The sequence below is a fragment of the Monomorium pharaonis genome, chromosome 7, assembly GCF_013373865.1.
Source record: "Monomorium pharaonis isolate MP-MQ-018 chromosome 7, ASM1337386v2, whole genome shotgun sequence".
NCBI classification, from domain to species: domain Eukaryota; kingdom Metazoa; phylum Arthropoda; class Insecta; order Hymenoptera; family Formicidae; genus Monomorium; species Monomorium pharaonis.
The window spans coordinates 17,422,337-17,436,341 of NC_050473.1; the positions used below are offsets into that span (position 1 = coordinate 17,422,337).

Sequence of the window (14,005 nt, forward strand, 5' to 3'; positions counted from 1 at the left end):
CTACTGGGTAACTGGGCTTGACTCGCTTCGTCGCCGGGGTGAGACGAATCGTTGGCGGTGTCGCGCATCTGTCGACGGGAGCCGCGGCGACGTAGTGATCGTCTCCACGCGAGTTGAGCGTGCCGCGTGCTACGGTCGTACGAGCGTGACAGCTGTGGCAAGATGAAGATGGCGGACGGACCCACGATCCTCCGGAGAAACAGGCCCGGGACGAAAGCAGAGGTTATTAACGTAGTTCTTAATCTCGTTAAGGCGATCGTTGCACCCGCGTCTCGGAGGGGGCGTCGACATCCGACTACGACCGTCAGGATCCGCCGGACGACGCCTCCGGGAACTTTCCGGCACTTTCTCCCCTGCTTGACGATGAAAATCGATGAATCCGAGATACTGTTTATCAGGAGAACGTCCTCCCGAATTCTCAGCATTATCTAGTCTTGCGATATTTAGTTTCCGTTTCCTTCATCGAAGCGTGACAGATTTGACAGATGATTTATTTGTATACGTATTTTAAACACCGCATGTTGACATACGAGGTACAGATCGCGGTTTTCTCGATAATTTTTTTTTATTGGTTCAACGTTATAATAAAATATGTAGAGTGGATCTATTTTTAGCAAGGAGGGGATCGATTGTTTATAAGAACGCTGACGTAAATTCAATTATTTTTATAGAGCTCATGATCAAGGTTCTGTTTCGCCCTACAGGACTTCAGCAGGTGGCCGGATGAGCCGTTCGAAGAGATGGACAGCACGCTAGCCGTGCAACAATACATTCAACAAATGATCAGAAGAGATCCGTCTAATATCGATTTGATACTTAACATGCCAGAGGCCAACGACGAAGGTGTATGGAAGTATGAACATCTTAGACAGTTTTGTATGGAGCTCAACGGTTTGGCAGTTAGATTACAAGAGGAGTGCCACCCTGAAACCTGCACGCAGATGACAGCCACAGAACAGTGGATATTCTTGTGCGCTGCACATAAAACTCCCAAGGAATGTCCTGCGATTGATTACACTCGACACACACTGGATGGAGCAGCGTGTCTGCTCAACAGCAACAAATATTTTCCCAGCAGGTAACTCTCTTTTTTGGTTCATTTGTTATTTGTCATATTTTTATTGTGTTTGGGATGTGTAAGTAAATCTGTCCATGTAAAATTGCATTTCAGAATCAGCATCAAGGAATCCTCTGTAGCAAAACTCGGCTCCGTTTGCCGCAGGGTTTACAGAATCTTCTCTCACGCATACTTCCATCATAGAACGATATTCGATGAATTTGAAAATGAGACGTTCCTTTGCCGCAGGTAATAAATGCGATCTGTATGCATGGATATTTCCAATAGGTATTTCAAGGAGAACTATATCGATTTCTACTTTGTTGTAGGTTTACGTCATTTGTGACAAAATATAATCTGATGTCAAAGGACAATTTGATAGTACCTATTATGGAAGGTGAAGGCGCAACGGAAAGCGAAGCATAGGATCTAACAATGCGATCATATTGCCCAAAGTCGAATTGCCAGATTTAGTAAGAAAAGAAAAATACTATATAATAATCACGCATTATTCTGATATTTCGTGATTAATATAATCTTTGAAGATCTTTGAAAGCGGCCAGTAAAAAAATGTGATCTTTAACGTGAATTTGTTATAAAACTTTTTAATATTAATAATTTTTATTTCCTTCAGCATCATAATAGTCGAGAAGGAGACTTGGTTTAAAATTTCTAACATACTCACCCATCCTTTTATCTTGTCTATCCAGTCTAATAAATCTTTTATATATAGAATATACATTATTAAAAATATTGTATTTAAGAAGTTGCATCATATTGGAGTTAGGTTATTTTTTCAAGTGTTTTCAAACAAATTACATGATATAAGTAAATATCAAAACTTCTGAATTTAAATAAATTTCATGAAACTTGCTTCTTTAGAATTTAGCTCTCGTCTTAATATATTTTCTTGATAATTGACAAATTTCAAAGATCTCAAAGAAGATATTATTTTGCTCAGTACCTTATTAAATAGAATTTTTTTCTTGATGAGTGTTTTAATAATAGCTGTGCAATTATATTGCTGTAGATAGAGTATTTTTCGTGTCTGATATCAGTACGACTTATATTTATTCAATTTGTTTATAATGTCTAAGATTTGCACCTTTAAAAGGATATAAGAGTTCATTAAAATTATCAAATTTCTTGAAGTATACTGTATATGGTAACTTAACTCTGTTATATACTTTTTATAATATATTACATTTAAATAAGAAAAAATAGAAGAAAGAATACAATGTTACAAACTTTTTATCTTACACTATTGAAGTTACTGGCAAAAATGTCTCCCATATCTATCATATTATAGTTTACTTTTTGTAAACAGCTTTTTGTAAAAATAATAGACTGTGTCTATTATTACGTTAAATATGTGTAATGAAAAAAAATTTGTTTATGTAATATGCATGTTATACATAGTTAATTGTACGAATAATTTTGCAAATTTTGAAATTAGTATAAACAAAATTCTATCAGATCACTTCATTAAAATTCTATTAAATTACTGTAATTTCATGTATCATTAATTTAATTTTGTAAAAATAGCATGCATTGCACTGAGAATTGTTAAAATTTTTTAGTATAAGAATTGCTAAAACACTATCAATTACGCGATTTTATTCCACCTTCGATAAAATAATCGACCTTAAAAAAAAGAAAAATAATCTTTATATCTGAAAGCGACTTGAGGTAAGATAAGATCCAGTTATGCAGAAATTTCCAATAAGATGGAGATGAAACATTTCAAATGTTTGTTGCCACAATTTGCATAACTAGAAATATGCGAATTTATATAAACAATTGTAGAATTTTACACGTTATTATACGAGCATCGTGTTAGTCTAGAACGTAATAATCGTAATCATGTAGTTGGTCTTTATAAAATGTATTGTTTGAGCGAGAGGCATAGCGATAAATGTGGTATTGCACTGTTATTTATAATACATATACATTTATTCCATATAGCAATATGAATCAGGATGCTAGGCTTTTCCTATCCTGTTCTCGAAAATTTCGTAACAATTTACGATGAATCTTGAACGGATTGCTTGTTCCATATGTTGGACATAAGGCTAGGTCAAAACTACGATAAAAGAGATGGAGTGTAGAAAAGTAGCTGGGCGTCTTATCAACTCGCTCATCTGCGACTTTTTAAATCTATATATCTATAAGATATGCTATAAAATTATAGCGCGAATACAAGCGTTGCTTTTTCTAAAATAAATAATATTAGCAAGCAAGATGATTTTTTATCTGAAAAATAGATTGTAAAATATAAAATTTTATGACAGCCGATCGATAATGGCATCGCTTTCTGAGACGACGAATGTTCACTGTAATATGTAATTCTCATTTTATAAAAGTAGCGTCTTTACGCATTCGTGATCACGTGACGTTTTTATTATGCTGGAAGATAGAATAATTCATACTCGTGTATTGGCGCATGTTGTTACACCAGAGTTGCTATTGTCCTATATGCTTCTCGTAACGAGATTTTATCAAGCGACAAGCGGCGCTTTCTTTGACGTACCACGCATTTTTTGCGAGATTGTTTCTTTTCGTATTCGACACAATGGGAAGGATATTGTGTAACATTGTATATAAGACTTGTAAGTACAAAAACTCGAGTTATAATGTATTGAATACTGCGAGATGTGACGAGAGATTCTTTATGCAGCAGGAATATATATACATATACATATATGACGTGTGACTGTTCCCGTGAAAATTGTCTATGTAATGATAAAGAAATAAACTTTCTACAAGATTTGTGTTATTTTCCTTCTGCAACTGTTATTAAAATAAAAGTTGTGTAATTTTTATTGTTTATTAAAAATTACGTTACGTTTTCTAAAATTTGTTTAAAACAGAAAAAGCAAATGTGTTCGGAAACAAATAGGAAAGAAAAAATGTTAGAATATGTGAAACTAGAATATAAAAACTAAAATATAAAGTAAAACTAAAAATATTTTAAGGATGTTTTGGCTATACAATACCAGCTAAAGGCTATTGAAATCTAAAAATTGCTTATTCTTTTCTTTTTTTATTCAATAATAAAAAATTTTCGTGAATAAGTATCTATCTAAACGATAAAAAATTTCTAAAACATTTTTAATAAAAAAGAAATCTTATTAACAGTCATCAAACTTCACTGAAGATTTTAAAATAAAGTATTAGTAAACAAATGAAATACATTTTAGGTCGATATACCTACGAACAGAACAGCAAAGTTTAATTTAATTATATTAATTATATATTAATCAAGATTCTTGAACTTTCTTTTTCTTCGAAGGTTGTTCCTCATTTTTTTTCGACTTGTCCAATTTTTTCCTTTTGTAGGTTTTTTCCATTTTCTGGGTTGGTCTGTTGCTGCAAGGTACATTATCAGTATTTTCTTTTGCAATGTTCGTTGTTGATTCTGCTTGTTGATCTTCTTTCTTCGGAAATGTTCCGCAATCTCCAGGTGCTTGGTACCTAACAAAATATAAATATGTATATTACTTTCATATACATGTAACCGTGTATCGCGAAATAAAATAAAGCCGTTCAGAAGATTATTAAATTTGAATTATCCTATTATAACAAAAATATTAGCAACAATAAAAAAGGTATACAGAAAGTCTCAGAATGATTAATTAATATTTTAGGGAGTGAAAGAGGATAAAATTTTGAACTGAAAATTTCTTTACTAATTTTTGCTCAGATTATTTACTGAGTTATTAATAAATAAAGTTGATCAATCAAACGGCGCGCGGCCGGAATATGCAGAAGGGCATGCTATGGAGCTCTACGCACTTATCACACATTCCCCCAATTAAAACTTTATTTTAATTTTTTATATTAATAGGTAAATAAATAAATTTAAAATAATGAGTAAATGGCGAAATAAATAAATGAATAAATAAATAAGAATAAATACAGTTAGAAATTATTTCAACTTCTACTTATTTTTTATTTTTACTTATTATTTATTTATTTGTTTTCTTGTATTAATTCAATTATTTAAAATATTTATTTGTTTAATTCAATTACTTAATTATCACAGTTAAGCAGCGATGAGCAAAATTAACTACGGAAAGTTTGTCATAGGTATAAAAAAAGATTATTGATAAAAAAGATTACTAAAATAAATTCTTTATAAACAATTTGTGTAAACAATTTCTTAAAAAATTGTTTCAACATGCACGTGTCATACATTAAAATGATTCTTATGAATTTTTTTTCAGCGATGGAGTACGCGCGAGTCGCTGGAAACCACCATAATCGAAAAAATTCGGTCCCGAAATTTTTTGAATGCACTGTGTATGTATGATTTTTTTTACATAGTGGAGGATTAATGCAAGGCTTAACTAGTAAATCTCACCCAAGTTCAGTTGTGTCCTTAATATTCTTAGTCAATAAAATATGAATTTCCGGTATCTGATGAGTTTCAGTAGCTACGTCCTGCTTCGATTTTTCCGAGCTGAAATCATATGACAATTGATACAAGGCTGCACCATTTAACATATTTTGTCAAATTTACCTAATGTAACGTAATTTTGTCACTTGATGAAGGTCTTCGTGTTTCCTCTTGAAGATTTCCGCGCAAGAAATGGCTTTTCCAATGCCATGTCCAATCCCAGTCCAGACGATGCTGTCGTGATTGGAAAATTCTTTTAGCGCGTAGCTAAGAATATTTCTGATTTTTGTACCGCTCTTTACCTTTTAACATAGATATATTTTATAGATAAAATCAAATAACATTCCATGATATTGAAAATTTCGAACTTACATGCATCCAGAGAAATTTTTCCGGTAAATTGTCTATTGGCACTGTCGGCACTGTTGGCTCTGTCGATTTCTCAGTTTCTTTTACTGTCGCTTTTCCTTGCTGCAGCTTCTTCTTCAACTTCGATTTTCCCATCTAAAATTTATATGGAATAAAGATTATTCACATAACTTTATTCTCTATAGATCGATTGTTGTGTTTGATTCTTTATTTGTTTATAATTTACTGCAAGATAATTGATTAATTAATTGAAAAGAATGAGTCGCTGGAATTACATTCATTGATTTAGTTTTATTTATAATAACTTAATGTCATTGAGCTTTATATATTTTCAAAGCATTTTAATTGGACTTTTTAATTATTATTATAATATTTAATGTCAAAGAACGTACGACGATCTAGAAAATACTGTCCGTTTAAATTATTGCTAAGAAAAAATCAACTATAGAGAAAATGGCAAACGATTTTATACATAAATTTGCTGTACTATTTAGAAGATTATGCAATAAACAAGTGCATCATTTTTATTTAAAATAGATTTTGGAACGACCCTTACGAAGGCGGGGGTCTTTTTTTTTTTAATCAATAAGGTCAGCATAATGCTAGAGGGTGTAATTTCAGAAATAGTTGAGCTGTTCTGGAAATCGAAGCGAGAGCAGCGGCGGTGTTTAGGCATCACATCTCTCTGCCAGTAGGTCATGGGTTCAGTCACAAGCATCGTCGTTTCGTTGGCGTGCCATTCGATGGAACCATTCATGGAACTTGAAACGACCTTGTACAGTCGTACGCAGAAATATTTCACCGATTGTGACGTTTATCTGGGAGTGTTCGTGCAAATAAGGGTGAAGACATAGATCGGCGAACGCTCGAGGATGTTTCCAAAACACATTTTATAATTTCACATCCATACGTAACAATTAGTAATTGATTAAAAAAGCATTTTTACAATGCATAAATAATTATGCAATACTGCATATATATCTTATTCTTAATATAATCATTGAACTCTCTCCAATGTATAGATAACAACAGCATATAATACGATATAAAAATCTATTATAAAATTACTGTATAAAAATAATAAATATTTCTATTGTATGTTAAATTAATCATTATGTTAAATTAAATTTATCAAATAAAACAAATAAAAATGCACTCACTAATCACTAAGTATTCAAGGGAGATGTTCGTTAAAATCGCGATTACCGAAATTAACTACGATTATATTTTATGTAATATAAATTAGGCTACATATTAATTTGGAAATAAAAATGATTTAGAATTGTAAAATAATATGTCAATTCAAATCTTTAATGTTGAAGAATTAAAACAGAATTTAAATAATATGCAAAAGTTATTTTTAGCGATATCTTTTGTTTGTCGGGTTTAGTATAACTCTTCAAAGTGGGGTCGTTAATTTCTCAGTACTGGATTCTTTATATTACTATATATTACTATATTCTGTCTTATAATACTTCAATATTGCTCGGGCACGTTCCCTGCGCCAATTAATATCGATGGTACCAGAGTCCGTCGAAAGTCTTGGCTTCAAGATACACACACACACACACACACACGCGCGCACACACACACACACACACACACACACACACACACACACACACACAAATAGATATCTATATATTTCACCGATCCGGAATTCCGGAGCGTATCGCGATGGAAAAAGCATCGACATCGAAGGCGGAGAACGAGGGAAGGTGGAAAAAGAGACCACCGGGTGCTGCGGGTGCCGGATGGAAAGTCCCATCAATATTTTCCAATCAACATTCGATTGCCGCCGATATACGCGAAGGAGCGGCCTCGTTTCCCGCGAAGGAAAGTACGGGGCAAGAAGGGAGAAGGGACAATGCGGGGGCGCAAGAGGAGACTCCAAGTGTAGGCGTATATGCTAGCGGTATGCGCGGCATAGCACGCATAGCGTCGCGACGCCCCGACGCCATATTGCATTATTAAGCACCCCCCGTCGACCGGGGTTTCCCCCTTTTGTTCCCGCATTCCGGCATTATGAGCGTTTTTATCCCTAAAAGGCGTGAGAGGAAAAGGACCCGATTCTATCTGCCGTTGGCCCGCGATCACCAGCCCCGGGGTTCGTTGCACCCCCCCCCTCCCCTCCCTAGTCGTACCGGAGGGATGGTCGGTCGTCCTCCGTGACGCGTCACGCGTGTCCTTTGTCTCGTTGAAATTATGCGTTGCGACACGTGCGAGAACCTTCGTGGTGTATCACGGCGAATAAAATGGTGGATGAAAAAAAACGCTCGCTTCTTTTAATAATTATTTAAATGGTACATATATTATTTTAAAGGGATATTGTTTTCATGCGGTCGCGCAAGGGACAAGTTCGTTTCACGGGACGAGTTAATTAATTTCGAGAATTAGTGATTGTCCTTTTCTAAATTGAAATGCCACGTAATATTAAATGCGGAACAAAGAAAATTCAATTAACCAGAATTCGCACTAATTGATGACCTAAATAGACCTATACCTTTTACCTTGTTCAGTGCAATTAATCGTCCCTGGCGTCGAAAAAGCGTAATTTCGCGGGACTAAATTTTTTAAAAGTCAAAACCATTTTATATTAAAGAACAACCAGCAAATTTCCCTCGTAAAAACATAATTACATTAATTTATAGTGCAGTGAATATTTCTTTTCAAAGTTTCCTGAAGTTCTTCAGTATCGAGCTCTGTCTCTCTAGAGAAAGATGGATCTTCGGAAAAGCAAAGAAAGGAGAACGAACAAAAAAAAAAAAATTAAGGATAAGTTTTTTAAAATACCGTCGTCTCTCCGTCATCGAAAATTCAATTACTTCGTTGTAAATTCAATTACCGCATTACGAGCGCGATCGCGTTATACCGGCATACCGAAATATGGCACTTATATCAATTTCGTTGCTATCAATATCGTGACGCATTACGGATCGTTCCGTCGTAATCGGCGAATATTCCGTGATGCTTTTAGATTAACGTTCGAGCCGCCCGATTTTCCCCGAGCTATAATTACCACGCAAATTGACCCGGCGAATGCCGCCCTCTCGCTGCGCATCGGCAGCTAATTTTCAGCGGTAAGGAACATGAGGGATCTTATCTCGATGATGATTCCTGTCGTCTCCTTAACCACCCCTCTCCCTCCCCTTTGCAATCGAAAGGTAGCGTGTTCTGCGATATCTCGTGGCCGCCGATTCTTTAATACGGTGAAGGAAAGAGAGGTCAAGGATTTCCATCTCGCGTATTTCGTTCTCAGCATCCCCCGAGCGTATCCTCTCGGCGCGAGAATCAACGGGCGTCTTCTGCGTCTGGCACCCTCTTAATGATATACCCTTACGTACCCCTCCTTTTTCCATTGTAATAAACCGCGAGAACGCCAGCATCCAATTTACTTGGGTGAACGAGGCATCTGTACGGGGTGTCTCGAATCACCGGATGTCCTTTTAACCGCGGATCCCACGGTCGATTTCAAGAGAATCGACTTTCCCTTGTCAATGAAAATGTCGGAGCAATTTCTGAGAGTAATTAACGAGCAAAGATTATAACGGCCGTTTTTAAACTTTAGGAGACAAATGGATAACAAACGGAAGTTAATATTTTTCAATCAAATAAACTTTATTTCAGGGGAATTTTAAGTTAAAATCTACCTATGAATACATGTATAATGTTAAAGATTGAGAGAAGAAAAATAAGTAAGATAACCTTTTTCGATATTCTGTTAGAAAATGTGACTTTAAATCTGTTCAAAGGATATCTGATCTGCATAGAATATCCTGACTGAACAAGTAGTCTTCATCGCCAGTTTCCAAAATTTTCCAGCAAAAATGAAGAGAAGCATTCAAATGATTATATAAATGTTTTTTATTCTATTACGTCATGGAATGAGATTACTCGTTGAGAAAATTTATATATCATGGAGTTGTGGTGGTATAATCAGTTAATGATGAAAACTTTAAAGAGGACAGATTTGCGTATTTATATTTAATGTAAAATCTATGAGAAAAAACTAATATTTAAAGAAGAAAATATATTTCCTGTAAATTCTTTTAATTAATAATATATTATTTTTATTGCAATAAGAAATTATAAATTAATATTTTATTTTTTATGTAAATCAACATATTATATGGAAAATTAGATATTACAAAAAATCGCATTGACAGTGCAAAAATAAGTACTGATATAAGTAATAATTAATTTTCCCTTTTGTTGCTGTTAACAATAAAAGTATATGATAGATGTTTCTTACATTACATACATCATTATTATATCATTTTTTATAATTTCTATATAATTTTACGATGTGAATTTCACATGGTATTTTACAAAGCTTATGAAAGTAAATACACTAGAGCCTAAATATATTTTTGTAATAAAAATTTCTTTGGAGGAATAACTTGACCCGATGATCTTTGACCGAGCTCAAGACGCACGTATATGAGAACACATAAGCGATTGTATTAGGGTGGGTGTGCGGGAAAACTAGTGTGCGACGCGCGTCTTTTCGCATCTTTGGCGAAGAAGTCCTACTGAAGAAGGATGCGTTTGCGCAGGACTCGCCGATGGAATTTTGCACCCTGGAAGCTCCCCGACATATATCCGCGGTGGATGGCAAACTATCCCGGATTGTTCAGTTCAGTTCAGTCGTCATCCGATCCGACGACGTAAGCTCGAGTCAGTGTATGCATCCCGATTCTATCACCGTATCACCACGTCACTGTTAGCAGCAACAGGTAGGAGAATGTACCGTCCGCGAAGGTGACGGTCGCGAAATTGCGATTTGTTTTAAATACGTTGTGTAAAAGTATCAAATTGTCATCAGAAATTATTAAGATCAATTATCGTTATCATGATATGTGTGAACGTGTAAAATTCGGGAGTGTTAAGCTATCGTCTTCGAATGTAGAGTCGCTTAAGTGATCAAACAAGGTTTCAGAGACCAAATAAAATTCATTATCTAAGCGTTTAATAAAAAATGATAGTTTTATTTTATAGAAAAATAATGAAGTATATTGAATATAAGTCTCTGAGAGTATAAATCTGAATTAGTGAAATCTTACCGATTTGAAGTGTTATATTATTTTATAACTGTGATCATCAGTGCTTATTTATTGTTTTTCAATTATTCAATTAAGAAGAAAGTACCGGAATCAGTATACTATCTAAAACCGTGCATATATCACTGACTGATATAGTTGTAAGTATAATGCTGAAATCAAACTATTTATTACCTTACACTGATTCTCATTTAGAGAGTATGATGTAAGCAGTGCCGCTTTTTGTGGCTAATTAATTTACAAATGTTTATTTGCAAAGAAGTATTAATAATAAAATATTTCTACATCAGTTGGGAAAGAAAATTAATGTGAAAATATAAAGGTATACAAATAAAAAATATAGAATTATTAAAATATATATTTATATAGCCCTATAAAAAAATAAGTTTATATGATGCAATGTTAAAATAAACATCAAGATAGAATCGATATTGTAGCAGAAGAACAAGTAATAACACAATGTTATTCTTTGTCTACAATATTAATGTTGTTATTGTAATAAATTATGATTTAATAAAAAAATAATAGGTGTACATAGAAATAAATTAAAAAATAAACATAATGTATATGTGTAAAGTTTAAAGAAGTACTTATAGGATTTAACTCTTTCAATACTATATAGATATGTAAATACGTTCAACCTTTTAAGAATAGATAAAGTAATGAACAAAAACTGAAATATGTCACAGGCAGAGTATTTTTCGTACGCGAAATTCATTCGTCAAAAGTACTGCTTAAATGCATTATGAGCATAAGATCATAACGCTTGCAGTTAAAGCGAACGAGCCAATACAAAAGATTGTGTAAACAGGATGTTATAAAATATGTCGATAAACATACCACAATAAAAAATTAAATAAAGATATGTCGATAAATATTAAAATTTATTTTTAAAAATACGAAAATATTTAAGAAAAAATGCAATATATTTATACTGTTTCTCGAGAAGCACAAGTTATAATGTCTTCGATCTGTAAAGCAAAGGTCGCCAAATTGCACTTGCAATAAATCGTCATGGACATCGAAGAATTCCGCGTACGCGGTAAGGAGATGGTGGACTACATCTGCGAGTTCATGAGCAACATTCATACCAGGAGGGTCACGCCGGATGTTGGTCCTGGCTATCTCAGACCTCTGCTGCCGTCGGGGCCACCGAATGATCCGGAATCTTGGGATGAGATCATGAAAGACGTGGAATCGAAGATCATGCCGGGCGTGAGTATTTGCGAGGGTACGAATATTCGGGAGGGGAATCGTCGAAATGTCAAAAATATTTGCTAAATTATTGCGACGATCAATTTTCATTAAAGTCACTTGTAAAATTAATTCGAACAATTCCTTTTTTACATGAAATCTGCTCAAATCTACTTGTTAAACAATTAAAATCGAAGATACTTATGAAAATAATTATTTCTCATATTATTAACAAGCATTTCAAAATAGCGTAAGGAGTTGTATCGACCGTAAGGAAATGTGAGGCTTTTGCCAACGAGATAAACTTCCTTTCAGATCACGCATTGGCAGCATCCAAGGTTCCACGCCTACTTCCCGGCCGGAAACTCCTTTCCTTCTATTCTTGGTGATATGCTATCTGATGCGATAGGCTGCATTGGATTTTCTTGGGTGAGTGAGAAATCTTCTCAAGCAATCTAAGAGGCTATAAGTAAATACTATATAAAATTATAATTAGCTAAATCGTGGTTTAACGCGACGATAGAGTGGCGTCTCGGAGGCGCCAATTCGATTTTCTCGCCGACGTCGGAAGCAGTCATAATTTTGATATCGCGTCACAATTCGCGTGACGGATGACGTGTAATTATTTGCTTGACCGTTCCCAAAATGGAATCTTGTTTGTTTTAGGCGGCCAGTCCGGCCTGCACAGAATTGGAAACGATAGTCTGCGATTGGTTCGGTAATTCTCTTCCGCTATATTTCGTCAGAACGATCGAGCGACTTTGTATAAACGATTGATTCACGAAGTAATGCATCATCTTTCTGAATTATAGGCAAGGCGATTGGACTGCCTACGGATTTCTTATACTTTAGCGAGGGCAGCAAAGGCGGAGGCGTTATACAGGTATGAAAGACTGCATGAATATTCAAAATGAGAATGTAAAATAATGTTGAAGCATCCTAATCTATCATTTCCATCATCCAAACTTCAATTTTTAGAAATTTGGAATATGCGACGGAAAAGAGAATTCTTTTCCAAAAAGATCTAGAATCTCCGTTTGAAAAAAAGTTTGCACTCGAATTCTTTTTAAGACATTAAGAATCCATCTTTTTTGCTTATGAAATGATATGAAAAAATTACAATAGGCTGAAATACCTCACAAAATACTTGTTTTCCGATTATCTCATTTAAATATTTTTACATGCAAAATCGAGAGAATCGATCTGTCTAAAACAGAACATACGGATTAACTTAAAAAAAAAAGAAAACAAGGAGATTGCTCCTTCTGTCCCCTCGCAGAGTCCGACAGCAGCATCCTATTCATCCCATATATTATACAATCACAAGGAATCTTAAAACGAACAAGACTTTTGACTATCTTTAATAGTTTCCAAGGGAACAGCTTGTAACACTTTATGTGGACCACCCTGTACGTAGGGTTCAGCATCGGAATGCATTCTTGTGTGCATGCTGGCCGCTCGGGCACAAGCAATTGCGAGACTCAAGGAATCTCCAGCACATGCACACTTGGACGAGACCGCGCTACTCGGTAAGCTGATGGCATATTGCAGCCGGGAAAGTCATAGTTCTGTCGAGAAGGACGCAATGATATCCTTCGTAAAGCTGCGCATCCTTGAGCCCGACGAGAAAAGCGTACTTCGCGGGGAGACCTTGCGACAGGTGCGTTTAGACATCATTGCTACAAGTTACACGAGTATTCTAAAAATTTATAGTTGTCGAGTAAATTAAGTGAAATTTGTACCACTCGCACAAAAACATTTATCGATCTTTTTGACATTAAAAATTAACGTAGTCAAATTATTCTCAATCTTAAAATAACATTAATATCGTAACATTCTATACACTGATTGGATTATGACACTTCTCTAAGTTAATTTTTATTACTTCTACAAGTATAAAAAAATTATTTACAGTGCGGGGAATAG

At 34.6% G+C, this 14,005-nt stretch overlaps 3 protein-coding genes across 7 annotated transcripts in view; 2 read left to right on the top strand and 1 right to left on the bottom strand.

The window, feature by feature from the left end:
- LOC105835877 (MOB kinase activator-like 4) lies at positions 1–3,819 on the top strand. Of its 2 annotated transcripts, none has more exons than XM_028191745.2 (4): positions 1–222; positions 672–1,078; positions 1,172–1,306; positions 1,387–3,819. In XM_028191745.2, exons 2-4 carry the CDS (start codon positions 741–743, stop codon positions 1,481–1,483), a joined length of 570 nt encoding a protein of 189 aa, XP_028047546.1. In that variant the 5' UTR covers positions 1–222; positions 672–740; the 3' UTR covers positions 1,484–3,819. The 2 variants fall into 2 exon arrangements, with proteins under 2 accessions (XP_028047546.1, XP_012534959.1); XM_012679505.3 differs by having other exon boundaries at positions 705–1,078.
- The window catches only part of LOC105835875 (ribonuclease P protein subunit p25-like protein), a 24,953-nt gene continuing 14,619 nt past the window's right edge, over positions 3,672–14,005 (bottom strand). For all 3 annotated transcript variants that reach the window (XM_012679503.3, XM_028191747.2, XM_028191746.2), the window contains exons 2-5: positions 5,829–5,960; positions 5,580–5,758; positions 5,421–5,519; positions 3,672–4,531 (exon numbers count right to left, since the gene is read on the bottom strand). In XM_012679503.3, coding sequence (XP_012534957.1) covers positions 4,318–4,531; positions 5,421–5,519; positions 5,580–5,758; positions 5,829–5,960 — 624 coding nt within the window. In that variant the 3' untranslated portion in view covers positions 3,672–4,317. The remainder of the gene's footprint in view (positions 4,532–5,420; positions 5,520–5,579; positions 5,759–5,828; positions 5,961–14,005) is intronic.
- Positions 9,910–14,005, top strand: part of LOC105835874 (aromatic-L-amino-acid decarboxylase) — an 11,918-nt gene continuing 7,822 nt past the window's right edge. The window contains exons 1-6 of one of the 2 annotated variants that reach the window (XM_028191744.2): positions 9,910–10,561; positions 11,870–12,100; positions 12,395–12,508; positions 12,746–12,797; positions 12,892–12,962; positions 13,497–13,739. In XM_028191744.2, the coding sequence (XP_028047545.1) occupies positions 11,900–12,100; positions 12,395–12,508; positions 12,746–12,797; positions 12,892–12,962; positions 13,497–13,739 (681 nt within the window). In that variant the 5' untranslated portion in view covers positions 9,910–10,561; positions 11,870–11,899. Of the gene's footprint in view, positions 10,562–11,864; positions 12,101–12,394; positions 12,509–12,745; positions 12,798–12,891; positions 12,963–13,496; positions 13,740–14,005 lie in introns of both variants that reach the window. The other variant, XM_012679502.3, reaches the window with a different exon arrangement.

What these genes read in the sequence shown, in the direction of transcription:
- LOC105835877 (XM_012679505.3), top strand. Translation starts at nt 163, where the DNA reads ATGAAGATGGCGGACGGACCCACGATCCTCCGGAGAAACAGGCCCGGG. An exon ending in GGCCCGGGACGAAAGCAGAG is followed by an intron (nt 223 to 704) that starts GTTATTAACGTA and finishes TTCGCCCTACAG; the next exon opens with GACTTCAGCAGGTGGCCGGA. An exon ending in GAGACGTTCCTTTGCCGCAG is followed by an intron (nt 1,307 to 1,386) that starts GTAATAAATGCG and finishes ACTTTGTTGTAG; the next exon opens with GTTTACGTCATTTGTGACAA.